Source organism: Microtus ochrogaster, chromosome 1 (assembly GCF_000317375.1).
Source record: "Microtus ochrogaster isolate Prairie Vole_2 chromosome 1, MicOch1.0, whole genome shotgun sequence".
Taxonomy (NCBI): Eukaryota; Metazoa; Chordata; class Mammalia; order Rodentia; family Cricetidae; genus Microtus; species Microtus ochrogaster.
The window spans coordinates 96,884,923-96,912,496 of record NC_022009.1 but is presented as its reverse complement, the minus strand read 5'-3'; the positions used below and the strand labels follow the sequence as shown (position 1 = coordinate 96,912,496).

Below are 27,574 nucleotides of genomic sequence, written 5' to 3'. Positions count from 1 at the left end.
TACTTGTGTAGGCCAATGCAATTTGTCATTGTGTCTCCCTTAATCCCTTCTCTACCTTCTCTTATGAGACAGTGTCTCTCACTGAACCTGAAACACACCAATTCCCCTAGATTAGCTGGCCACACAGGGGCATAGCTGTACCAGCCTCACCACCTCCAGGGTTACTTCCATGCCTGCATTTGATTAGAGTTCTGACAACCTGGACTCTGGCTATCCTGCTTACAAGGCAAGCACTATACACACTGATCCATCTCCTCATCGCTGTGGTTAAATTATTTCTGTTCCTTATCTTCTGAGACTAGCCAGATTGTTTCAAGTAATGCATTATGTCATTTAAAGGATGAACTTGCTTTAAATAAAATGCCTATAATAAAAACACACACCCCAAGAATCCTTATGACAAAAGTGCAATGTCATTGCTAATCTCCAGAGAATGTCTTTTTCCCTTTTTAAATTGGCTTCTAAATTGCTGAAAGCAATTATTAACTTCAGTTAAAAGTTAAATTTGTGTTTTAGGATTTCTATTAATCCAATAAAATGTAAGGTGAAGCTAAACTAAAGTGAAAAGGTTCAGGTAAATCCAGGTAATCTATCTGTTTCCAACATACACAGTTTTGCTGTGAGCATGAAATCCTCAGCTCTGTAATATAAGTAGGAAAACACAGGTCAGGCAGCGTTTGTGGCTAAGGAAGTATTGATAGATGGTATCAGCATGATACCAGTTGTTGTAAGTTCCAGTTGAGTAAACAGATCATGTTGAACTCTTTGGACGTTTTTCTATGTGTTAATAAAAAATATGTGACTCGTTTAGACTGCCATGTCATTTTCCTTGTATGCAAACACCTCGTATCTTTTTCTTTAGTATAGCTTAAAAAACACTATCAAAGAAAGGTATAGTACTCAGAGGGATCAGCATAGACAATGATCTAATTTATATTTTTTTATCTCATGTTGACCTTTGCTCATCATTGTTATATAAATTACAGTGGTTACCTCAGGAGACATTTTTGGAAACTTTAAAAAATTACTAACTATATAGCTACTTTCCTAAACAACAAATGTATATTATGCTCATTATAAAACTAAGTGCATAGTTAACAAAAGTAAAACAGCAATATCAATAATTATTTAAACATTCTGATAAGCAAGTAGTTGGCATGAATTTTTAGGGTTTTTAATCGTATGATGGACGAGGTTTTTAATTTATAATATGAGAATGTTTCCATTCATGATGATAAATGGCTCAGTATTAAAACCCCTCTGCCTGTAATGGAGCAACCTGAGTATATAGTGTGTACTATTGGACTAACATTAAAATTGACTGTGTCTATTAAGTCTATGTCAAGATATAACTTTAAGGGTGATTGTCTGAATCTAACATGACATAAATCACTAAAATATTGTTATTTTTAAAAAGGAGAAACTCATACATATCAAAATTCCAGGGTAAATTAAGTACATGATAAATAAAAACAGCCTTTTTTTTCCTATTTATTCTCTACTTAGGTCACACTTCATTCCAAACACTGAGTAATTGCAACAATATTAGTTGGAAAAAATCCATAGTGAAAAATATGGGTAATTAGAGACTAATTTGATTCAACAGACATGTTTAATCAATATAGGACCAAATTTGACTTTACAAGGTACAATAATAGATTTTTTATTTGATTATGCTAACACAACTACATATGAAACAAATGGCCCCTAAATTCAAACTTCTAAATGAGAATATTAGGTTCTTACAAAATAGAAAATTTTGCAATAAAATAGAGATAGTGTTGTTACTAATAATAAATATGATTACTATGATCATTATTAAAAGCAAAAATCAGTTAAGAAAATCTTTTTTTAGTTATAGCAAGTTCCAGGTTTAAATAGAAGTATAATTTGCCAAACATTGTGCTCACAAAATTATAAAAAAGAGAATTGCTTTTCCATTTTCTGTGGATTGTCTTAACCTGACAATATGTCCTTAAAGGAAATATTAGTATTCATTAAAAGTATACACTTTTAATTCCTTAGAATCACATATCTTTTAATTTTCCCTTTTAAAATTGCTAATAATGGTTTTCTCTAAAACATATTCTTAAAGTTACACAAAACAAGGTGGCATTATTCATATTATTTTGGACACATTTTATTTTTAAGAACAGTTTCAAATCTATACTATAACTCAGTTTAAGAAGACCTCATCATGGTCTGCTTTATAAAATTTGACTTTTGCTCTCTTTGAAAAAGCGAGAATGTATGACTATGTCTAATTTGGATCTTGGACTCCCAATAATTTATGTATTTATGTTTTATATAGTATAAATAAAATTAAGGCTAATCAATTATCAGTGATTCAAAAAAGGCATAATTAACAAACTCTGTGATACTAAAGTGGTATATCCTCTGGAGTTACAGTCCTTCCTTAAAATTTAAGAACCTGAACACAATCTTTCACTTAAAAAAAAAAGATCACTATTATCATCACTATTTATGAATATGATGAGGACCTCAGTGGAACACTTGCCTGCTCTTATTGTCAAACATTAGAAACCATGGCATCAATAATTTATTATGTGATTTTTGCATTACACACTCTTAATATATACATATATATGCTATATATTATGCATACTCTGTTTTCTTTTCTTTAAGTTTTTAAAATTTTTCTTATTTTACCAGCTTCAATAGAAATAATACATCTCCAATACTTCTCAATCTTTATTCAGTTTTATGAGCCAATGAATATTTTCATGATACTCGAAGATGAAAAAAATATATCAAATGCAATAGAAGTTTCAATACCAGGTAGATTTCGATTTTAGATTGAGTTGCCATGGATTTTTAACCTCGATCGAGTATTACTTATGTGGCTTAACCGGAATTGAATTATAAATAGTATTTATCCTTTAGCAAAAAGGAGACGATGTTATGGAGCAGATATTAAATGGATAGTTGCATTACTGAGGTCTTCAAAGGAAAGCTATCATAGAAACCCCAAGCATTTTCACTGTCATATGACTGTATAGGATGATCCACAATACATGTCTATATTGAACTAACAGCCATAATGTCTGTTGTCTCAACGCTACAAGATTACTGGTCACTCTGTCACGCAGTATCTCCAACTCTGATTATGGACCTGAGTCCTCACCAGCAAACCTCCTAATCTCTAGTGGAAGCTCAGTATGAAGTATATACACCAACACTGCGCTCTAAATTTGGTCTATTACGTTTAACTTCATTCTGATGAACCACAGTTAGCTGATGATACCAGCCAATATCATCAGGAAACATGAGACTAGGCCAGGAGTCATAACTCAGTGGTAGAGTGCTTGTCTGATATGCACAAGTCTCTGAGTTCAATACCCAGAATGCCTTACACCCCCCTCCAAAGGACTCTGACTTTGATTGAACCTTCAAATTACACAGAAATCAAGTAAACAAGGGTTCCACACTCTAGGGAAATACAGAACATCTGAAAATATTTTTTCATAAAAACCTGGCCTGTGTCTTTTAAACATAGCTCTAACATCAGAGCCCACCTTCCTGCTAACTGTATCAGTTTTCCATCCTCAAGTACTGCTTAAAACTCAAAGCAATTTTCATCATCATTTCTAAGAACTCACAGTTTTCAGCAATAAGAATGTGGACTTTTACTTCTTAAGAGGAACCACTTTGATGTAAACTTTTGTGTGATACTTACTCAAATATGGTGGTTTGTAAGGCGCTCGTGTACTAGACAGCAATCCGTCCAGCTCCTTCCTCTCCAGGGTGCCATGCAGGGCCTTCTCTTTGCCGAAGGTAGAGAAGGACCGCTCTGCTCCAGGCTGGGCTTCGGAAGGTTCAAAGACCTCGGTGTCTGGAACTGAGTCCATGCCGGGGACATGCAGATTGCTGCGGTAATCTGCAGCCTGACGTCCATCCGAAGGGACAAATGAAGGCATCCAGCATCGGTCGGAGTGGCCCAGCGCTTTACATTCCTCAGTGCAGTTAGAGAAGAGATCCATACCTGGAAGAAGAGAAAACCGTAGAGAGAAAAAGGGAAGAGACAAGAAACTCCAGATGTAGTCACCATGGGCAGCCATACGGTCGGCAAAAGTCTACAGGTGATGTAGTGATAGGTAAAAACATTTTACTAAGCAAATTTTCTCTTAATCTGATGGAAACAAAAAATAATAATAATATCATTTCCCCTATCATTTAAAAAACAGGATAAATGATTGGCAAACGTAAAAGGTCTGACTCTATGAAAAAAAAGTTGTAGAAACAGTTTTTAAACTCAGAATACTAGTGGAAAAAAAAAACGATGCTGGCTGCCAACTTTTTAAAAGTTGAGGAAAAGAGTGAATGGACAAAGCGTGATGAAGGTCATTGGTTAATTAAATAAAGAAGCTGCTTGCCCTGATAGGTTAAAACATCGGTGGGAGGAGTAAACAGAACAGAATGCTAGGAGGAAGAGGAAGTGAGCTCAGACTCAACAGCTTTGCTGTCTGGAGCAGAGACGCCATGGCTCCTGGGCTGATGCGGGGATAGCTCTGCTCTCCGAGACACACCCAATGAAGCTCCGACCCAGGATGGACGTAGGCTAGAATCTTCCCGGTAAGACCGGTGCTCACTAAGACCGGTGCTCACAGATTATTAGAGATGGGTTGACCAGGATATCAGAATCAGCCAGTAAGGGCTAGAGCTAAAGGGCCAAGCAGTGTTTAAATGAATACAATTTGTGTGTTGTTATTTCGGGGCATAAGCTAGCCAGGCGGCTGGGGTGCTGGGAACGCAGCCCCGCCGCTCCTATTACAGCAAAAGCGTATTTGAAAAGTCTCTCATGGACTGAAAATAGAGAGAAACCCAAGCTACCTGAACTTCTTAATCTACATCCTCTAACAAAGCATCATCTGATGTTCCTACAAATACAGAAAGGGTATGCCAAGCTCTGACCACAGTTAGACAACAGACTTCAGATTTTAAATGGAAAGTAAAATTCAACAGTAACTCAGCCCAAATTCACAAATGGCCAATGGCCCGAATTCTGTCCATTTTGTACATAGGAAACAGTAAGGTTCTTACTTTCCTGGGAAATGAGTTCCTAAAGGTATCTGTCATTGGAACTCGGCAGTCTATATGCCTATACACTGCTTATATTTACCCCCTTGCACAAACCAAAACAAATGACTATAATTAGGGAAGCCACAGTAACCGAAAGCACTGGGAAACTGCTCAAGATAATATTGACATATTCCTTAGTGCTCATCTGTACTGTAAATGTTGGTCCTAGTCAACACAACTTATATGTACCCAGATTGAAAATGACACTACAAATTTTATCACATTCATTAGACTAACAAGACTATTAAATGTTACCTAGTTGTGACCAAGAAAGTCCATCTAGTTTTTGAATCATGTACAAGAATTTGTGGGTATTGTATATGTACAAATATGTACATATACATATATATGTGTGTGTGTCCAGATGTGTGTAGATGTGCAAGTAACTCGTTGTATATGCACAACATTTCTCAGCCATTACCCACTGTCTTTTGTTTGTTGTCTTTTGAGATGGAGTCTGTCACTGACCTGGACTTTGCCAAGTAAGCTGTGCCATCTGGTCAGTGAGCACTGAGGTTCTGTCTGTCTACACTTCCCCAGCAGTGGGATGGCAAGTGCATGCTTCCAGACCCAAAGCAGCTATCTGTACTTAGGTACTTGATCTCTAGTCCCCAGGATTCAAAGACAAGTGCTTGGCTTACTCATTTATCTCAATAGTCCAAGAATTTTTGATAGCTATGGTATTTTTCTATTTTTTATTTATTGAGCTATATATTTTTCTCTGCTCCTCTCCCTCTTTGGCCTCTCCCCTTCTAGCCTCTCCCATGAATTATTATACATTGGCCTCAAGCAGGTTGTAAGACTTGAACTCAGGGCCTCTGGAGGAGCAGCTGGTGCTTTTGATTTCTAAGTCATACCTCCAGCACCATTGTTTGTATCATTTGTTCTACTTTTTGAAACAGGGATTCACTATACAACCCAAGCTGACCTAGAAATAGCTAAGTAGCTTAGGGTAGCTTGAAATTCTTAATTTTCATGCCTTCGACACCCAAATACAGTCAACCGTCACCATGCCCACCCAACCTGATACTCACTTGGTATAGAAGACAACACAGAAAAGAATGTAAAGAAATATATTATTCCAATGCTTTTCTAAACATGCTAGTACATTGACTGAATGTTTTAAATATTGGCGAATCTTTCTAATGTTTTAAATTTATATCTATTTTCGTGTGTGTGTGTGTGTGTGTGTGTGTGTGTGTGTGTGTGTGTACACATACTATATAGCACATGTGTGTGGGTCAGGTCAGGTCACAACTTGCATGGGTGGTTTCTCTCCTTCCACTATGTGGCTACTAGGGATGAAATTCAGTTCATCGGGTTGAGTTCCAAGGACCTTTCCCCACTGAACCATCTGGTAAGCACAATTTTGATTAATTTAAAATAACTAAAGCATCATTAATTTATATCATAAAGTCTTTCAAATGTATGAAAAGCTGGATTTTAAAACTAACATAGAAATTTATTTAATGAGTACACTTGACTCTTAATAGCCCAAATATCTAGAAGTCTCACGTTCTCAAAGGAAAATGTAATGCTTCAACTGATATACTATTACACACTGATTTAAGTGAAAATGTTTATAGAAAACAATATTTCAAAATAATAAAACTTGTAGAATCTCTGCAAGTTTTTTTGAGTTAATGGGCATTAACTATAAAAAGTTACCTTTTGAGGAAACGACGCCAAGGTGTTAACTATCTGTTAATCCCACTAAATAGCGACTTCATTTTAAACAAACCTATGCATGATGCTAAGCCATCCTTCGCTGTAACATTCTATTCATAACTGCCATGGATGAGCCTGAAGGTGAATTACTAGTGAGTAATCTCCAGAGAGATTAAATACTGAAACCAGAAGTACAAGATGTGACTGGAAAAAGAATGAAAATCCTGGAGATGTTTCACTACAATCTAGACACATCTGCAAGAAGACAGGAGCGCTAAAAGAGAAAGAGAACATTCCTGATGAGCATGTATTCATACGGTATACAGGCAACATCCCTGGCACGAGACTTGAGTTTGGATCCACGGGTGGTTAACTTTTATCTGTTTTATTTAGTGATGGGAGAAAAAAGGCTCCTGTATATCATATAAATCACATTTAAGAAAAAATGATTATGCATAATTATTTTAAAAATAAACCTGAGATAATAAATTTGAAGAATTATGGATCTTAAGTTCAAATTATTAGTGTAGAATTGTTATATTTCATCATGGAAAGATAAATACTAATGAAAGGTTTTCCAGTTCGTAACTTTTTCTTCATATGATTGATGCATATCATTTTAAATGGGCAAATATGATCAAACATATGAAAATCCAGCCATTCACAACTTTTAAGTATTTACGTACAAGTATTCACTGTAATTCAGATTACTGTGACCTCACTAATATACCAATATGCCAGAGTTAAGATAGCTCTTGATGTTATAAATTATTTTATATTTAGTTATATATTTAATTGTACATATTTTTTATCTTGCAAACTGGCAATTTTTTCTATGTAAAAAATTTTTCTATATAGCAAATGCTATGAATTTATTCATAAATAATTCTAAATAAAAAAATTAATTCATAAGCACTTCTAAATAAAGAAGTGTTCATAGCCTGTTGCTAACAAAAATTAAGGATCACTGAAAGCTTGGTACAAAACAGTCTCATCTGACAACAGAGAAATTTGGTAAGCAATGTTTTAAAAAGATTATGAAGCTATAGAGTGAGACTTTCTTGGCAATATTATATATCATTGTATATAACTGGAATAGAAGGTGAAGTGTCTGGAATAGGGCCTGAGTATTTCACCAGTTTTATCAATAAAACAAGTGGATATATTTCTTATGATGAAAAATCAGCTACAGAAATGAAAATGAAAACCACAGCATAATCAATAAACTTCAAATAAGAAACAGATAAATTAATGGAAAATAGACCTTTTTCATTTGTCATTTAGAGAAATACTTGGAGAATTAAATACATGTATCCCATTAAGCATCCTCACGCAGGGGAGCAACGAGATGACTAACAATGGTCTTTTATCATTCATCATTAGTCACATTGACTGTGTAACTTTAATTACCAAATACTTAGAAGAGTCTTTTAACTTTTTGTGAAAACGTGACCACGTACCAGACAAGATGCCAATTCCATTACCTGTGATGCAACTCAGAGCATCCACCTTGTTCTCACTACGTCTTACCGCTCCAATTGAAGGTTCAAGATTTAATAAGTTCAACATAGTATTCTCTTTTTGAATGCATTTATGATTAAGCTTATGTCATGTATGGAGTTGTGAAAAACATAGGACAATTTTTAAAAAAAATTTTTATGACATCTACAAAGTGTCTTAAGATATGTAATTTTACTTGCAGTTATTGTTTCCAGTCATTTCTTGCTGGTCCTCAGAAATAAGTTATTCTGCAATTATGACAGCTGATATAAGAAACTGACTTTATTACAAAGATAGACTCAGATAAATTTAATATACATGAATCTATATTTTAGACAATAGCTATTGGCGGTTCTGTTGAGAAATGCTATTATGAAGAAAATTAGAAGTGTATCTAAATTGTGTTCTTTTCTGATAATAATATAAGACAATTCTACTTTCTAATCAAACCTTTAGTGTGTGTATTAAAAACAAATTTAAAGCAAACAAACTAATTTTTGAGAACATTTCTAGCCACCCTTCAAAGTATCCAAAAGTACTTCATATTAACAACACTTATAAGGTAGAGGTAATTTTTAAGACTATTCCAGGGTGAGATATTTATCATTATTCATTAACATATAAAACACACATCTTAAACCTATCCCTTCCTATCAGCTTTCAAACAACTTGTAGTGTTCTCCATTTTCTCTCAACAGGTTCTCGTCTCCATTTTCCCAGTTATGAGCATCCTCAGTTTATCATATTGTAGCTCATAGCTCACCAGAAGCCAAAGCAAGCTTTAGCAAACAGCTGGAGTGAATCCCCTGTATTTATCAGTCAAGGCTTTTGTTATCACTACCTGAAATCTTAGTAGCATTAAGAAAATGATAGTCATAGCTCACGAAAAATAAGAATTCTCTTGCAAAAGTTGTAGCTATTCAATGGTTTAATGTAATACATGACATATGTATTTTACTTACTATCTTGAAAAAAATGACAATTCTAGTTATTTTATTTTTAAACTTATATCCAACGGTTTACCATGCATAATGAATAAATGTCTTAAATTCTTTTAACAAAATATTGTAAGACAAATCTGGCAAGTTTTAATTGTTGTAAGTAATGACATTATCTGAAATTCTCCCTTTTAGCATACCTTTTGAAAGGGGAAGGCTATAAAATAAATTCACAACTCATTGTCATATTTTCTGAGTTTAGACATTTAATAAAGACCTGTTTCTTACCACTAAAGACATCTATGTAAATATACTTTAGTAAGTTTTAAAATCATATAGCTAAGATGCTATATCCCTATTCAAAGATAGAAAAATATATCTTTTAAAATACTGACTTACTAAATAAGCTTGAAAATACGCTTTATTAAATTAGTTTTCGGTCCTTGGACTGTAGGTAATCCGTTTTCCCTTTGTGATGGCTTATTCAAGCCTTTACCACATCTCCCTGGACCCCTGCCATATCTAACCGATACATCAATAGTGTAGTGAAAAAAAAAAAGCAGAAAGCACCTTGACAAGGCTATAAAAAGCAAACTGATATGGAGCAGTGGTCAAACCCAAGAATTTTGTGCATGGAGCCAGGTGCAGTGGCCAACTGAGAAAGCTTATGTGACTTCTCTGCAGCTGCCTACTTGTCGGCAGCCTTTCTGTGGAGAAGGCTTGAGGCTGCTGTAAGCTTAGACAGCACAAGAGCAGGAAGGAGAAAAATAAAGAACAAGACAGGAAACAACTCAAGAAAGAATAGATAGATGTACTGTGCAAATAAATAAGAATTAAGTAAGGTTAACCTAGAAAAATTGAGGAAGTAAAGCAAAAGATGGGGAATCTGAGCAGGTGAAACAGTAAGCTACATTGTGCACTGGCAAGAGGCACAATCTAAAAGAGAGAATTCAGAGTTTTTAATTTTTTCCACTGTTGCTCTGATCTTATTGCATTTTCTCCTAACAAGTTTAGTGAGATTTGCTTAATTACCTCATTTTGCACATTTAAAAGTTCAAACTAAGTTGTCTTTAACCAAAAAATAAATCACATTTTTTTGGGGAACAAACTTCACTTCTGAAATATTCTTGCTACCTGCTGAGAGGTTTATTACACAAAACAGCAGTATGAACTGAAAAACGTCACTTAGTAAAAGGCATTTTAATTTTATGCATTCAGATTTTAACACTAAAAACACTCAGAATCCTTCTTACTATGAAATGAAGCCTATGACAACTGATCAATTCCACACGAAGGTGCAATTACTTCTCCCTGTAAGTGCTTTCTTACAACTGCAAAACAGCAATTATTGTGCCCAGTGTATTGTCTACCCTGGGACCACTGAGCTGCAGAAGTGGAGTGGTAATTCTATAACCCTTTTACACATTCAACAACTTAGCTATGGGGGCAAAAAGTTCAGCACTTTGATAACAAAAACTAGAAACTGCTTTGCCTATTTAAACTGTATTGCAGAACACATTTTTTTTTCTTTTTCTCCTTTTGCATTTTAATGGTCCTTAAAAGGATCTGGAATCTCAAGTTCTTTGGAAGAATCATTAACAAAATGGCAACACTGTTTGTGTGAAATGAAATAGCTCCCAGGAAGACATGGTAACAGGAATATCTAACAAATTTAGTCTTCCTTGAGAAGGTTTCTCCACTCTCTCTCTTTGCATTGGTTATTAGGTTCATTGTGTATGTCTAAGTGACTAGACTAAAATGCTCACAGAGACTGGGGTGCTACTTAAAGAAAAAGAAAGCAAAACACAAAAGGGAGTGGGTGGGAAAGAAATAAAATGCATGCAAAGTAACATGTAGCAGAATTCTCTTTCTTGTGTCAAACGTTTTATTGTAAGAAAAAAGACTGGGGTTAAATTGGAAACTCGGGGAAAATAGAAATGAATAGTTCTAAATGTACAGTTTTTAAATGATAACAATAAATCATATACCACATATAGGGCAAAAATGAAAGGGACTTTGTACTCACATATAAACTGCTGGCAAGGTCTGGTTTGTTGTCAGGATCCCAGACACTAAATAGATGCTCTGTTCACTTAGCGTGAAGGCCCGCAAGGGGCAGGGACCTCCGGGGATTCTTGGCAGTTCTCAAGTCTCATTAGGTCTGCATATTAATGACTTGCAGCAATATAAAGAGACCCTTGAGCAGTATTTTTTTTCCTTTCCTCCTGCCCGGGTTTCCCAAGACTAAGCAGCCATAGACAGAGCCCACATTAGCCAACCGAGAGTCTTGTAGCAGCCATTGCTGCCAGGTCCTGCGGGGTGTGCATTGCCCTTTGACACACTGCCTCAGCCCCATTCCCAGGGCTACCGAGTGTTTTAAGGAATGAGTACTCTCTAGGACTAATATTACCCTGAAAATAAGGAACTCCATCACTTTATAGCATAAACCGAGGTCAAGGATCAAGAGAGCTAAGGGTCACCGAGAGGTAGCTCAGTGATGGATATTTTTCAGATGTTTCAAGACGTTCCCGGGCTTTCCACTTCCCCATGTGCCAAATAAACACAGAATTAGGAAGAAGGAGAACGGAAAATATTTCTTGGGTGAAATTCAAATGGAAATAGAGGAAGGCAAACAATTTTATGAAATTGCTTTTGTGTCAAAGTAGACAGTTTAGTTCCTATGAGTTCTTTTAGTATTAGTAATTGCTATTAGACTATCGTGCACGTCCTTAAAGGTCAAACTCATATAGAGAATCAAGAAGTAAAATTCAATTTAAAAGTTACATTATATTAAGCTCCCACCTGTGGCCTTTAGTGACCACAAAGGTTAACCTACGTAGACAAATGCTGGAGTTACAAAATTTAATACTTGTCAAAATACAAAGAGATCGAAGAGGCTTCAACATTTCTAATTACCAAATGTCTATTACTAATGTTCTGAATCCCAGGGACTCAGGGTTGAAGACTAGATTTTCAACCTATTTGTGACTCTTGAGCCCCATCATTTCTCAGGGGATATTTGGTATGTAAAATGTATTTCTCTGAAAGGCATGGGGTTTGAATTCTAGCGCCCAGCCATGTATTTATTTTCTCTTGCCCTTTTGGCATTCAATGAGCTAACTTGTCTCAGTTCCCTCCTTCATAAATCAGCCTAATTATATCCTAACTGTTTGAAGACAAGGAACTAGACAAGGGGGAGATATGTGGCTACCTCCATGTGACTGAAATCCATGAAAGGACATTGCAGAAAGCAGGAAGTCTTCATAGTCATAAGGAATTCCAACCCTCAACACTCCAAAGTGAAGTCCCACGTTTCACAATTTCCTTCTGAGCATACAATGGCCAAGAGAGGACAGACTATTCCCTAAGCCATTCTCTCTTTGAAATCTATTTAAATGAACAGCTACACAATGGGCATTCAGATTCCTGTTTGGTCACACTTACCAGCTGACTGGCCACGATTGGTGACGTCATGATCACTGTCTCCCTGTTCACTGTCTCCGTGGCCACTGTCTTTAGAGCTTACTATGTCCGCTTCCTGGAATGCAGAACTAGAAACACAAAAAGGAGAATGTTAGAATTTTAAAAAAAGAAGAAGAAGAAGAAATGTAAAGAAATATAGAAAACATTCTTCTGCCACCACATGGTCACAGGTGTGTGCTGCAGACTCTTGAAATTCTTATGCACCTCTAGTTCCACATGAACCTCATTTTTTTCCACTTTAAATCCTGGTGCCTTCACAGTCAACTGGGACATCCAACATGTGAAGTTTGGACATTATTCTATGACAGGAGCTAAGTACATGCCTATGACACATTTGTAATATATATGTGGAAAAGTCATGGAAATTGGTAAACATTTTATAATTTTCTATAAACAAAAAACATTTTATAGCCCACAGTCTACAGATGAATACATTATATACAGTGCTTATGCTTTGCTCTAGCTTAAAGCATTTATGCATTTTGTCTTTTAATATGAGACAACACACCTACTTCTTACTTTTACTAGGAAGGAAACTGTTCACACACCAAGCTGAGGCTTTCAAAGAGTTCATACCTGTTAACTCGGCGAGGTCTGTCAACTAGATAGCTGAGCTCTGCTCGCTGGTGTTTGTTCTAGGAAAGAAAATAAATAAATAAAGAGCACTAAAATTCAGGGGGTGCAATGGTCATTTTGCTTTTGAGAATGAGAACTATATTGGGTTTAAGCACTGGTATATATTTTAATGAGTGTGCAGACCTTCATAAGAGCACAGCCTGGTGATTGCTGAGTAGGAGCAGGAGAAATGTGTAGAGACATTTGAATCTAGATTTTTTTTTTTAAATTCAGGTGTAAAGGCTTCAAAAAAGAAAACGCTCTGGCCCACAGTGAATGTATCTTACTGTAAAGGGAGAAAGCAAACAACCTCATAGCTAGGCTTAATATACTGTTGTGTCTACCACAGAACAACCCTAATTGAATTCTGTGTCTTGTCCTTCCACAGGCTACAGAGTGTTTAAGTGCATACTGATGGACACAAGAAAAACAGCACGCTCAATAATCAAAAGTTTGGATAATTTCTCAAATTATTTTGTTGTTTATTTTCAAGAGGTACTTAGGATACAAATGAGCTGTACAAATATTCGTGAAAGTCAATGAGTTATATCTGAGACTCAAAATAAGGAGATGCCAAGAAAGACTGTCATAATCCTGCCCCCACTTTCCCCTCAGGAAGCCCCCTGCAAGCTCCACACAGCCCACACACCTCAGTCCAACTTTGCTTTACATGGTTCTCCCCACTCCCCACCCTCCAACTTTGCCACTATGCCTCTACCTTTTAAAAAGGAATTGGAATTGACAAGCCAAATTCTTTGATGAAGAAAGCCAACAGTGAACGTTTCCCCAAGAACACAGTGGCAAGGAGGTAATTATTACTGAAACCATATATTTAAGACAATTGTTCAAGCTTTCAGTTGGTTTACTCTTACAGGGTTTGGTGCCAAAGGAACTTCATTCAAATTCACACTGTGTGGGCATTCGGCTTCAAGAGCTTGTGTTAAAGCTGTCCAGAGCAGAACTGAAGGTTTTTTTCCCCCCACAGAGAAGTAACTGGTCACTAACACATGCAATCCAATTTAGGCAATGATATAAATTTAAACAATCTATAGCTCACTTGTACACGCGACTGAAAGCAGCGATAAACAAACCAAAATTGAACCAACTTTATTAGTGCCTGGGACAGATGCAAAGAGAAAAAGACTTTTGTCAGTGATAGGAAGCCCCTCCCCCACCCTACTTTCTCTCTTCAAGCTTTTTCTTCTTGTGTCCCCCAAGTTTCAAAGAAGGCAGGGAGGAGGAAGCTAAGAGGTGTCAAAGAAGCAAAGGGGGAGGGAAGGAAAATAAAAGCAAAGGGGTGGAGCGCAGTCAGGAACAACACGGAAGTTAGGTTACACTTCATGAGATGAGAAAAGGTGACCCCCATATTCTCGCCTTCCCACAGCCATACAAACCAGCTAACACCCTAAAAATACACAGTGCACCAGAAGAGATACAGGGCCAGGCTAGAGGAGGCTTTCTGATGGAGGAGATGAGAGATGGTGGTTCTTTCGCTTCAGCCTTACCTCGTTGGACAAAATGCTTCCGTTGGAAATGATGTCTGGTTGTTGGTCGCTGTACCCGGTGACGATGGCTCCACAGGGGTTGTGCTCAGCATCTGTACTCCGGGAAGGGCTGCAGGGCTTCAGGAACATCAAGTCGGTTTTGGCGGACTCCGGGGTGAGGCAGACCTGATAGCAATAGTTCTGGTTGTGGTGATGGGAACCGAAGCTCCCGGACTCCTCCACCGGCACCTGGGCCGGGTTGCTGGGGACATTGGCGCTCTGCACCAACATGATATCTGACTTGCTGAGTTTCTTCTTGCGCGCCCTGGCTTGGCGGCCGCAGCAGGTGGAGCCCCCACTGCCACAGCAGCAGCAGCAGAGGCAGCAATCACTCGCTAGACAGGTGTAGATGTTGAGTTTTTTCTCCTTTTGACAGCGCACGGCCAACACGATCATGGCCAGCAGGAAAATGAAGGACACTGAGCCCAGGGCTATGATGAGGATCAGTGTGAGGTCCAGTGAAGTTTCCCCGCCGCCAGAGCGGCTGGTGCGCTGGTGTTCCCCGGGCCCTCCGCCTCCGCCCCCACCCCCGCCCTGGGGCTCCACGGCTCCATCCACCAGCTGAACAACCAGGGTGGCTGTGGAGGACAGGGGTGGTTGCCCATGGTCGCGCACTTCAATCACCAGCTCGTAAGGCCGCTGGGGGTCGCGCTTGGCTGGGACCCTGCGCGCAGTGCGGAGCTCTCCGGTGCGCCAGTCCAGGCGGAATAGGTTCATTTCATTGCCCCGCACGATGCTGTAGGTGAGCCTAGCGTTCTCGCCGTCGTCCGCGTCCACTGCGGCTACGCGAGTAAGCAGGTAACCCGGCTCGGCAGAGCGGGGCAGCACCTCGCGGGCTGGAGTCCCGTTGCGCCCCGGGAGGGGTGCCACGATGGCGGGGGCGTTGTCGTTCTGATCTACAATCAGGATGTTGACTGTGGCGTTGCCTGCCAGCGCCTGGGGGCTGCCCGCGTCTCGGGCTTCCACTTGAAAGCTGAAGTCCTTGATCTGCTCATAGTCGAAGGATCTCAGGGCGTATAAGTAGCCGTTGTCCGAGTTGATGGACACGTAGGTGAAGACGCTCATGCCCTGGATCTGGCACTCGAGGATAGAATAAGTTAATTTGGCATTAGCCCCTTCGTCGCGGTCCGTGGCGCTCACCGCGTAAATGTAGGCACCCGGCACGTTGTTTTCTGTCACATACACGTCGTAGACCGGCTGGCTGAAGCGCGGCGCATTATCGTTCACATCCGACACTTGAACCTGTATCGACTTACTGGTGGAGAGTGCAGGTTCACCCCGGTCGCGGGCCACGACTGTCAGGGTGTAGGAGTCCCCAGCCTCTCGGTCCAATGGGGCTTCGGTGACGATAGTGTAGTAATTCTTGAAGGAAGACTTGAGGCGGAACGGCACGTCTCCCAGCAGCTCGCACTGCACCTGCCCGTTCTCCTCTGAGTCCCGATCGGTCACGCTGAATAGAGCCACCACCGTGCCAGGGGCCGCACCCTCGCTCACCGCCTCTTTCACCGTGCTGAAGCTGATCTCTGGTGCGTTGTCGTTGGCATCCAGCACTCTGACCAGCACCTTACAGTGTGCAGGCACAGCGTTGGGACCCAAGTCCTTGGCTTGGACATACACCTGGTACACTGGGCTCTCTTCATAGTCCAGCTCGCCGCTCACCTCTAGCCGGCCGGTGCGAGGCGACAGTCCGAAGAGCTCTCGAGCCCTGGGAGAAATGTGACTGCTAAATGAGTACACGACCTCGCCATTCTGGCCTTCATCGGGGTCGGTGGCGTTGAGCTGGATCACTAGGGTGCCAGGGGGTGAATTCTCTGGTAGGGAAACAGTGTAGACGGGTTGGTCGAACGCGGGCACATTGTCGTTGGAGTCGAGCACTCGGATGGTGAGCAAGGCCGTGCCAGTGCGCTGCTGTTGGGGGGGCAGGCCGACTCCCCCACCGCCTCCTCCTCCTTCCCCTCCTCCTCCCCCTCCTCCCCCGTCCACCGCGGTCAGCACGTAGCGGTGCACCGCTTGCTGTTCTCGGTCCAGTGGCTTCTCCAGCACCAGCTCGGCGAATCGGTTGCCATCTCCCTGGGTCTGCACGTCTAGCGAGAAGTAACTATTCGGGGTTATCTCATAGTCTCGCAATGAGTTGGTCCCCACGTCTGGGTCGAAGGCGCTCTCCAAGGGAAAGCGGGTGCCTGGCGTGGCGCTCTCCGAGATCTCCACTGTCAGGTCCGGCTCCGGGAAGGAGGGAGGGTTGTCATTGATGTCCAGCACTTCGATCTCCACTCGGAATAGCTCCAGCGGATTCTCCAGGAAGACCTCCAGGTGCAGGACACAAGAGGGACTCTGCTTGCAGATCTGCTCGCGGTCTATCTTTTCGTTTACGTACAGAACCCCGGTCTCCAGATTGAGGTCCAAGTAAGGGGTCCGTGAGTTGGCCACAGTCTGAAACCTGCGAGCTGAAAGTTTTGTAATGTCCAAGCCCAGATCTTCAGCGATATTCCCCACGAAAGTGCCATGTTCCTGCTCCTCCTGCACTGTGTAATGAAGCTGGGAAAAGACTCCGTCCACCATCCAGAGCAAGGCAAAGAATAACAGCACAATCATCTCCAAAAGGAAAGGAAGCCGCTCCCCCGTAGCCAGCCAGCCACCCGATTACCTCCCTAACCACCAAAAAATAATAATCTCAAACATATAAATTAAATAGTATGCTACGGGGGGGGGGCTTTTGTGGCTGTCTTAAAATTGTTATTCCTTTCACTACATTTTAGAGCTTCCCCAAATCCAGCCTCATTTTTCAGTCTTAACGCAGGAAGGGTGACAGATGTCCCCTCTGCTCAGATGTAGTCTTCCCACTGACCAATTAATAAAATAACGAGAATGCAATAGTCAGCCTCCTTTATTCCGACAGTCTTGGCGCAACGCGGCGCTGGCAAATCCCAAGGAGGAAATTTCGATATTTCAAGACTGTCCTAGGTTTGTCTTCTTTCTGATAGGAGGAGAACGTGGAGGAGGAAGAAGAGGAGGAGGAAGATGAAGAGGAAGAGAAGGAAGAGGAGATGCTGCCGGCACCGCTGAGCATGCCTCTTGATGTCAATGGCTTGCAAACGCGAGCGGACTTAAAGACAGCGAGAGAATTTTGTGCCGGAGAAACACCGAGCCTTTCTGCAGCATAAAACTTTCATTCTCTTCCTTTCTCCGGATGGACGTTCCTCTTGACATTTCCTCCCCTCCTCGGCTCTATTTGCAATTCTTGGCTTTCATAGTCTTCTTGTCTGTGTCCTCGATCCAACCGTCCCTTGCTTTGCTGTAAACACAGCGAGCGGTTTCTTTTCTGCTGTTTCCTTCCCGAGCCTTTCCCCTCTAACCTGCCTCTTTTCCTTTCAGTCCATCCTGCCTCCTGCTTCAGCCTTAAAGCCTGTGTTCTCGGCTGGCAGTTTCTGAGCTCCGAGCGCTCCGCTTCTCTGTTTTTGCGCAGCGCCCTCGTTCTGCCAACCAATCGCAGAGGAGCACCACCCACTGAGCGACTACTCATTGGCGAGAGTGGCCGTCAAGTAGATACGTCACGCGGCAGCCAGGAGGGGCGGGGCAGAACTCTCGCCTTGGCTGCCCGAGTGAGTGTGAGTGTGAGAGCGAGAACAGCCCGCAGGTCCCGAGGCGCTTGCTGGGGACTCTGCCGCGGAAAGTTCCCAGTCCCCAGCCGCAGGTAATGGGTAGGGAATAAGAGAGGTTCCCCTGTTTGCATCAGCAAATACGAAAACATGATAGCAACAGCTGCGGTAGCCTCTCCAAGGAGCGGGGTTTCCAGTGACGCTAACATTCCTTTTCCTTTAAGGTGTTTTCCCTGCTGCTGGTCGTGGAAAGAAATCACCAAGAAGGGGGGAAAGTTGCCTTGGGGCCATAGTCATCAGGGTTTGCCTAATGAAGGGACTCTGGCTGAGATGCGCGCGGACAATTTAAATGCGGACATAAAATGGCATGTGTCAATCAGAGCAGGAGGCTCCGTAGGGGGGGGTGTGGGGAGGGTAGAAGAGGCTGAAATGGGAGGGCGGAGGTGAATTCCCCTGTAAAGCGGAGGGATTCAAACCATGGGACGTGGGGTGACAGCTTCTGTAGACGGGTAGATGATTGGACGTCTGCCCACCTAAAGTCTAACCACAAAATGCTTACCTAGTAGGTTAACTCGTTTGGGGACATTGTTTCAAACTGTGAAGACCCTAGTCAAGGACTGGGGTCTTGGTGGTAGCTTTTACATAGGAGCCCGCCATCGTCAGCCCCTACTATAAAGCACCAGTTCCAGCACCACCCATTGCTGCTAGGCGCTTGCAATATCCCTGCGCCTCGCCTGGCCTCGCGCCAGGCAGCGGTGGGGAGCGCGGGCTTTTATTTTATTTGTCTGATTTTATTTTATTTTTTTAAAAATTTCTCTTACAGTTGACAATCCATCCCTATCTCCATACTAGAGGGGGTGGGGAGGGTCCATGTCCAGTCTGGGAACAGCTCTCTGGAGAATGACCGTGGGGTGGACGCTAGGGCGGGAGGGGCGGTGAGCCGCGCGGTGCACACGAACAGGAGCATCGAGTGTGCACCGCTGCGGGAATCCACAGACATGTTTCACAATCCTGGTGCTGGCCTTGGTCCGCTGTGACCTCAAGCTCAGCTCGGTGCGAGTCCCCGGGGAGCAGCCCCAGGATTCTGAGCGACGCGCTTGACTAGCCGCGGGTGCCCACTCGCGAGGTGCATCCACATACCCAGTTCTCTTGAAGTTATAAGGCGGCGCAAACGAACTCTGCGTTGCTGGGTGCGAGAGAGTGAGTTTAATGCCCATTCTCCAAGGATAAATGTGGAAGTGAACGCTTTAATACTAATCAACGGGCTTTCACACGGAATAGGTTGTTTATTTTCTTGATCCGGCCCCTTAAGTCAAAAACTGGACCCTGGAGGCTTTCTGGTAATGAACGACCCAAGAGTAACACCACTGGAACCTAAGGGAAGGTTTCTTGTCCACCCCCTAAGGTGCTTTTACAGTGCCTTCGGGCAGGGAAATAGGAGGTGCGCGTCCCCACGCGTGACTGACACCAAGGCATGCTTCGAGCAGTCCTGAGAGTCCGTGTTTAACGGCCAGTTTCCCTAGTCCTAGCGGCTCTTGCTGAGAGAAGGGTCTACCTTTAAGCGGGTAGCTGGAAAAGGAGCCACCAAACATGGCTAAGCCTTTTCCAGCTGCAGTGAATTGACCATTCGCCAAACCCAAGCTCAAACCGCTGCAGTTTAAAATGATTTTAGCGTCACATCTGCGGCGGAGAACGGAGCGGCAGAGCAGAAAAAGGACCTGTGGATCAATGAAAAGGGGCTCGTAGTGTATCCGAATATTAATACACTGTGGCCATCTGTGCTTCCCGCCCCTCCTCCCTCCTTCAGATCTACGGCGTTAAAATGTAATTTTTCTAGCTCCCCAAGCTGACTCATCAGAAACCTACAGCCCTGTAAAAATAAGAAGGAGATGAAATAAAACACGACGGCAATGTTTTAATATGTTTATTGGTACTTGGGGAACACTTGTGTGTGTGCATGTTTACGTGTGAGAGACGTGCTGCGGAATGACAGTGCAGAAGCAAATGTGCCGGGGGAGAGGGCTTACCTCTCAGGAAGGAGCTTGAAGTTTGAGCTGACTTAGGGCGTTTGCAGAAAGCCAGCGATCTTCCCGAGGTGGGGATGAGAACGTGGAGAGATGGCCAGATTTCCCTGTAAATAATCAGTGCACCCACCGTAACACTTGAGCTGCTTTTTTTTTTCTCTTTCTTTTGGTGGCAGCTGTGTGTCTGAATGGAGACCTTCTCCAGAAACGTGGGTTACAGGCGTCTCCTAGCGGCGAAAGCGGCATAATGCAAGCGAGATAATTCTGTTGGTGGAGCCCGCCTTCCCTTCGGAAGGGCTTGCCTGTTGGGGGCTCTGCTGGATTTCACAGGTCACAGAGGCTGGAGTCCAAGCCAGCAATGCAAAGCCAGGCTCCTCCACAGGTCTGGCCTCGCTGGCTTTTAGTCTCTGAGGCGCCAGCACCTGGACCAAAGGGGGTGACAATAGAGTCTTCGTAGTCAAATAAAAGCGATCCAGCCCCTCTGCTTTCCCTGAGAAAACTCCATCCAAGGAAGATTGCAAGAACAGTTTGTTCACATCCAACATTTGCAGGTGGGCATTGTAGTAAAGTCTTTAAAAGAAAGCGATCCTGTGGTTTTGAACTCAAAAGTAGTACTTAAAATTGTCCTTTCAAAGCTGCCTTTTGAGCCTAACATGTACGCTTTCTGTCTTAGTTATTAAGCAGATACCTTCCTCCTCTATCTCTCATAATCGTATCCCCCACCCTAGTTTGTCTCGGTATTTAGTAAAGTCACAGCTATAGACACAGCAGTCTGGGAGAGGAGGTGGCTTCTTTGAAGTATGGAGAAGTGAGTGTACTTTGTCCCTGAACTCTGCTTTACCGACATACTGTGGGAGAAGCAAATGTGTGCATGTAATCTTGCAATCTTCCTCTCTTGGCCTCTGCACCCAAGCAGCGCCTGCTCTCTGTGCCACACCAAACTGCATGCCAGTACTGGACGGAGTGTTTAAATAATCATTTGGAAGGAGAATATAAAAATCAGTTTTCATGAAATTCTTGGTTTATTTATGAATCGGGTAATGCATTACATATATAATTTCTGCCTAAAAGAGGCAGAAATAAAAGGGCACCAAGAGCATGGTAACTCAATAATAGGATTGCCTTTTTCTCTTCTACCTCTTGCTGGAGAAGGCAGGAGAGACAGATCTGTTAACTAGCTTTTAGATAAATGAGTGTTTGCTGTGATTCAATGTGACTCCAAAGAAATCGGTTCTAAAATCCTTATTACTGCACCGTGCTCAGAGCTTTGAGGGAAAAATCTGAAGTTTTGTCATTTTGTAAGACTTGGAAGGAATAGTTTTAAATGCATCGATAAGGATGGTTTCAAAAGCTAAGTAACACCAGGATTGAGCTGGATGCTTCCCTGCATGTGCCACTCCTAAGAAGGCCAATCCAGAGGATAAATGCCAAGGGCCTGGCACTGTTGCACATTGTAGAGCTATCCAAAAAATAGGTTCTTATGCACTCGCTCTACACAACTTAAGGGGAGGGCAAGAAGTCCTCAGAGCTGAGCTCACAAACACAATACTACCTCCATTTCCTTGTAGCAAAGGGTGGGTGTGTATCAGAGTTTTGGGAAAGATTTTTACTGTATTTTACTAGACTTATTTAAGTGACTAGTAACTGTGGAAGGCTTTGAACACAACAGAAAACAAATCAGCTAGTCCTTATTCTTCGGACTAGGAATGCCAGATATTCCTCTAAGTTCTACTCTCCTGATATTCAAAGCAGAAATGTACGTCTACACTTTGTTTAACCTAGTAAATATTGGTTGGCTTCACACTGCAGCATCTTTCCATTCGTCCAATAGGGCCAGTATTTTGTTAAACGCTAAACAGTGAATTAAAAGCACTGGATGGGCTGAAGCAGGCCTCTAATGTAAAATGACAAATTGCACTTAAGCAATACATGAGCAAGAAAATGATTTATGGATTTTTACAATGGTCTGAGCAAATGAAAGCAACATGAATTATACATCCTAATGCTCCAGATATCATTTTTCTAATAATACCTTTTCAGTTCAGATACTATACCCTCTTTATTATAAGAGAAATTGATCAGGGGTATTTTTAAATTAGGCAATAGCTTTTGATAGTGGTGCCAAATATATAGAGGTGTATAATTTCCCTTGGTTTGGGGATGGGAGTAAGGAACACCAAACAAGCATTTTTTTCAGGTCCTTACACATTGTTTTTAGAAGAGCCTTTTGAACACTTATACTGTCCCACCATCTTCTCAAGGCAAGGCAACAGCTCTGACTTAGAATTGCCGCCTGACCCTTTCTGAAAATTCAGAATCACTCACCCCTTTCCCTCATTGTACTGAATATCAAAGAGTCTGATTTCTAAATGTCTCTTGGCTTCTCTGTGTTCTTTTTATCCTATCTTTTTTATGCTAGAAAATTGTGTTTGGAGATTCATGTAAATTAATGAAATGTTCATGCAGCTTAGCCTCTCTCTCTCTCTCTCTCTCTCTCTCTCTCTCTCTCTCTCTCTCTCTCTCTCTCTCTCTGTGTGTGTTGGGAGAACACTATGAACAAAACGCATTTCATGAAGTGCTTCAAATTCCCTTAAGAATCAGATAAACTTTTACATGATACTAGCATTTTGAGAATGCTTAGTGATGAGAATTAGCTGCAGCACTTTCATTAAGCAGTTTGTAACTTTAGAGTGTGTCTTTCTTGGTGCTGTATATTGTCAGTGAAATAACCTCTGCTGGGCTGCATATTAAACCAAAGGCAACTGCTAATCACCCAGAGGCCTCTCAAGTCATATTACTAAGCGTCATCTTAATTATCTAGTATCATTAAAAAAGAAGAAGAAAAGAAAGAAAGGAAGAAAGAAAAAGAAAGAAATAAAAAAAACACTGAATCCCAATTTCTGCCTTTGACAACATTAATAACCACTCTTACTAAAAGATTACTGAAATCAATGGTGTGATTAGGATTGTAAATAAGAGCTACAAGACATCAGATTTTAAAAGCCATCTGCTCCACTAGCAGGGAGATGTGTAGATTTTACTGATGGGACCCAGAGGCAGAAAATGAAGCTTCAAACACTAGGGTCGATACAGAACAATTTCAAAAATTAATTGCGAGTCTTGATTAAGTTTATATGAGCAAGAGAGAAATTCAGAAAGAGCCCTCCTCTCTCTCCTCCCCAGTGGCATGACTTCTTATTTGACACAGACAGAAAGCCCACGGAGTCCCAGCTTTTGCTAAGGAAATATAAATTGTTTTCTTAGCAGAAACCCCTTGGTCTTATCAACAGAGAATGAGATGACTTGAACAGTGATTGAGGTTACAAGTCACACAACTCTGTCCTGAATCATTTGAAAATAATCTTATAGACAGGGACCATGGAAGTAATACCCAAAGTGGCTTCAAAAATGCATTAATAATTAGAATTGCACCAATAAATTACGGCACACGGTAAAGTGAACACTTCAATAAAGAGTATCACTCTGTTTTCCCTGACTTGTTAGTGAAACCCATAATACAAGGAGACTTGTTTTCTATGCTATCCTTTTTAAGTGTTAATAATGTAGTATATTCTTCCATGCTTTATTCTATTGCATTTTTGGATATATTTAGATGAACGTTACTAATGTTTTTAAACCATGTACAAAGTTTTGTTATGACATTTGCTCTCCTCAACCTCTGGAACTATATTCATCCCTACCTTTTGAACAAGGCCATAAAGGATGATCATATGCAATCAGCACATGAGACTACAATTCAAGTCCAGGTCTTCTGATATTCACATCCAGAATCATTTTACTGTCACATGATATTCGAAGTTTATTGATTTTTTTTTGTTTGTTTTTTTGAGACATAGTCTCACTATGTTGTCCTGACTGGCCTGGAACTCACTAAGTAGAGGAAGCTAAACTCAGATTCCATCAGTCTCTGCCTTTTTTAGTGCTGGGATCAAAGGCATGTGCCACGGTGGTATTTCCAAAGCCCATTTGGATGGGTGAAGTTAATGGAGAAAATAAAGAAGAGTGATTGGATTTAGTTATGCATATCTTTCATGTCTTGAACTGATGTCACTTTTAATCCTACTCTAGTCAAAAAGCAAATTTACTAGTGAGAAATTTAAGGCGAATTTTTTTTGTCTTTTAAATTTTATCACTGAATCAAATTGAACGTATTTTCTTAAAAAGAGGGATTATAAGCAGTTGCCTTCTTCTTGTGAGATTCATCTTGTGAGATTTTAATAAAGAAACATGGAGTTGATTAAGCAAATGTGTCCAAAAGGAAGCCATCTCTGGTTCATATGTTATTAGAAATTAATAGGCAGGTTGACCAAGGACCTTGGTAGCGTTTTTTGTTCTCTCAGTTCAACAGAGGTTAAGACAAAAGAAAAACAAGATATTTGCCAGCTTTAAACAATGTCAGTACTATTGTTAATTTTCTTTACATTTGTAAACTAGTCTTTAATTTAAAAAATAAAGTTTTGTTAGGAACATTCATACTTTATTTTACAGTAATTTCTTCAATTGTGCTTTGAAAACTTTTACTCATTAAAATTTTTAAATTAAGTGTGTTTATTTGAAATTTCATGTTGTGTCCAGAAAAATATAATGAAACCATCTTAAATCTTAAAAAAAAAAAGAGTAATCAAGGTATGTGGCATTTGTAGTCATTTTCTTTGTACAAGCTAACAAGGATAAATTGTCACATTTCCTTTAGAAGTATACTTAGTAATTCAGACTGTAAACAATGGTTCTTGACTCAGTAACTCCTCTCCTTGCTTCTGGTGCTCTCTCAACTGTGGCAAGAGATAATGTGGCGCATAGCAGGGACCAGAGCCTCAGGAACTGAAACAACTTAGGCTCAGTCCCTTGCTTCCTCAAATACTTGAATTTTACCAAACTTCTTAAATTCTTTGAAGTCCTTTAAGAAAATTCTCTTTCCTTTCAAATCCTTATGACAATGTGATGTGCTATTAAACTTGTTAATCTGAAATGACACATGCAAATGACTTGTAAAGGTTCACAAGGAGGCCCCCCATTATATGTTTTTAGTGCATAGTAACACAGGTTCTGAACTGAGTAGCCAATTTACTGATATTTCCTGAGAAAAATTGACACTAATTCCTCCAAATTTTATTTCTTTATGTAACAGAAACTATTTACTAAACAGGCACAAAAACTCTTTTGCACTGTACACATTTTACAGGAAATTATAATTTGATTTTGAAGACTACAAGCAAATAAATAGATAAGGTCTATACTAATTAAATATAAGCTTCAAATCATGAAAATCAGTTAAAAGCCTTTTCTAACATCTTATTGCCATGTTTTATATTTATATTGCTTTCCTATGGAAAAAATAAAATTCTCCTTAAGTTTAAATTTGTACAATGAAGCTGATTAAGTATATATTAAAACATTTGTTTTGAAAGGGAGGTGGTTAAATGATGAATTAAATATTTTATTAGCCCCATATTTGTTGACATTTTAGGATCACAGTACTATACTGTTGTTTAATATTCACTTATTTTTATTCTAGTTCCTTTGCTGACTAGTACTTAAAATTCTCAAAATTAAAAACATATTGGTCGAAAAAGAATGTGATAAAATGCAAGTTGGAAAGAATGCCTCTTTCTCTTCTTCGAAATCCTGATGAGTTTGGCTTTCTTTTTTGGCACTCTCTTACTATTTTCTTGATGCTACTGAACATATTAGCATTCCACTTTACTGCATCTTACAACTAGAGAAGCAAAGACTCAAATTATGCACAGAAGCTAATGTTATGCAAATTCTTAGTACTGAAAGAAAATTAATGTTAGTCATGGATCTATGTCTCAGGGACTCCACAATCAGCGTGATAAATCATATATATGAGTAAAAGAGTCGGAAACATTAAAAACGAGAAAAAATAAAACATAATGACTATCAACACTGTATGTGGAACAAAGATTGAAAACAATAAACCAATCAGATATTTCTTGAGGAGAGCATCTTGTGTGGTCTCAAAGGAAGCTGTAACACACAATGGTGTAAACAGATAAACAAAATCAGATTAGTGCCATTCGCACCATAGGAAGTAAAGGTGGAGATGGCAGCAAGATTTTCTGGAGAGAGCCTCACAGTGAGCTCTTCACATGAGGCAATGTCCTGACTTGCACCAGTCCCTTACATCTATGATGTCAGCCACCCTCAATTATGCCTCTTTGGGTTGATCCCTTCCCCCGTCCAACTCTCCATTTCATCAAATATAATATCAAGGATGATAGGTGAGATTCTTATTCAAAACAGCACAACTTGTTGTTCTTGGTGTACTGTGGTTTAAAAGCTAAGATTCCTACAAAAACCTGAGGTTACTTACTGTCCAAGAGTGTATCTGGGATGTTTGGCTACTTTTCCTAATTTAGTAGCAAAGTGACAATTGCTGAGTTTCCAAAAACAAATTATTTTCTTCTTCTGTCATAATATACAGAGAATCATCAAATTTAACAAGACACACAGGTATTAAGCAGGACAATATGAGAAAGAGAGAAGTATTGTTTAAAAACACAGACACCAAGTAGCATTCACTTGGATGAAGATTTAATGAAGTATTGGCTACCTAACATTTTAACATCTACTATTTTTTATATTAAAAGATAGTTCTGGATATTATAATTGATTCCACAAGCTGTGCTTTTACTAATAATGTATATCTGATAGGAAGTTTTATAAGTTAGTGAGTTCAAATAAAACTTCCAAAGCTTTAAAAGAAAAGGTTTTATACAAGTGTGTTGAAACCAAGTTATCCCTTTCCTGTTAAAAGATTTATTTCTTGTATGCCTCTTCACTACATGCTTGCAGTGCCTATACAGGCCAGAAGAGGGTGTTGGATCCCCTGGAACTGGAGTTATAGATGATTGTACTATAATAATTTTTCAACATAGGGCAGTGATATCTTAAAAAGCAAATTTAATTGCTTAGTCTATTCAAAGCAACGTCTGGAACTTCAAGGCGATGTGCAGAGACCATGGTCTAGCTTCAGTGTTCTTCATTTTGCTGATGGAGACAATTTCAGTTTGAAAGAGCATAGGTGCACACACACACACACACACACACACACACACACACAC

General features: G+C 40.4%; 1 protein-coding gene and 1 long non-coding RNA gene across 6 annotated transcripts in view; one reads left to right on the top strand and one right to left on the bottom strand.

Moving 5' to 3' along the window:
- Pcdh10 (protocadherin 10) overlaps positions 1 to 18,273 on the bottom strand; it is a 62,600-nt gene extending 44,327 nt beyond the window's left edge. For all 4 annotated transcript variants that reach the window (XM_026782952.1, XM_005343941.3, XM_005343943.3 and 1 more), the window contains exons 1-4: positions 14,810 to 18,273; positions 13,266 to 13,324; positions 12,651 to 12,757; positions 3,698 to 4,003 (exon numbers count right to left, since the gene is read on the bottom strand). In XM_026782952.1, coding sequence (XP_026638753.1) covers positions 3,698 to 4,003; positions 12,651 to 12,757; positions 13,266 to 13,324; positions 14,810 to 17,440 — 3,103 coding nt within the window. In that variant the 5' untranslated portion in view covers positions 17,441 to 18,273. The remainder of the gene's footprint in view (positions 1 to 3,697; positions 4,004 to 12,650; positions 12,758 to 13,265; positions 13,325 to 14,809) is intronic.
- Positions 18,274 to 18,440: 167 nt separating this feature from the next.
- Positions 18,441 to 27,574, top strand: part of LOC113458231 — a 60,272-nt gene continuing 51,138 nt past the window's right edge. Inside the window, exons 1-2 of one of the 2 annotated variants that reach the window (XR_003378647.1) lie at positions 18,448 to 18,539; positions 20,645 to 21,019. This is a non-coding gene — a long non-coding RNA (uncharacterized LOC113458231). Of the gene's footprint in view, positions 18,540 to 20,644; positions 21,020 to 27,574 lie in introns of both variants that reach the window. The other variant, XR_003378646.1, reaches the window with a different exon arrangement.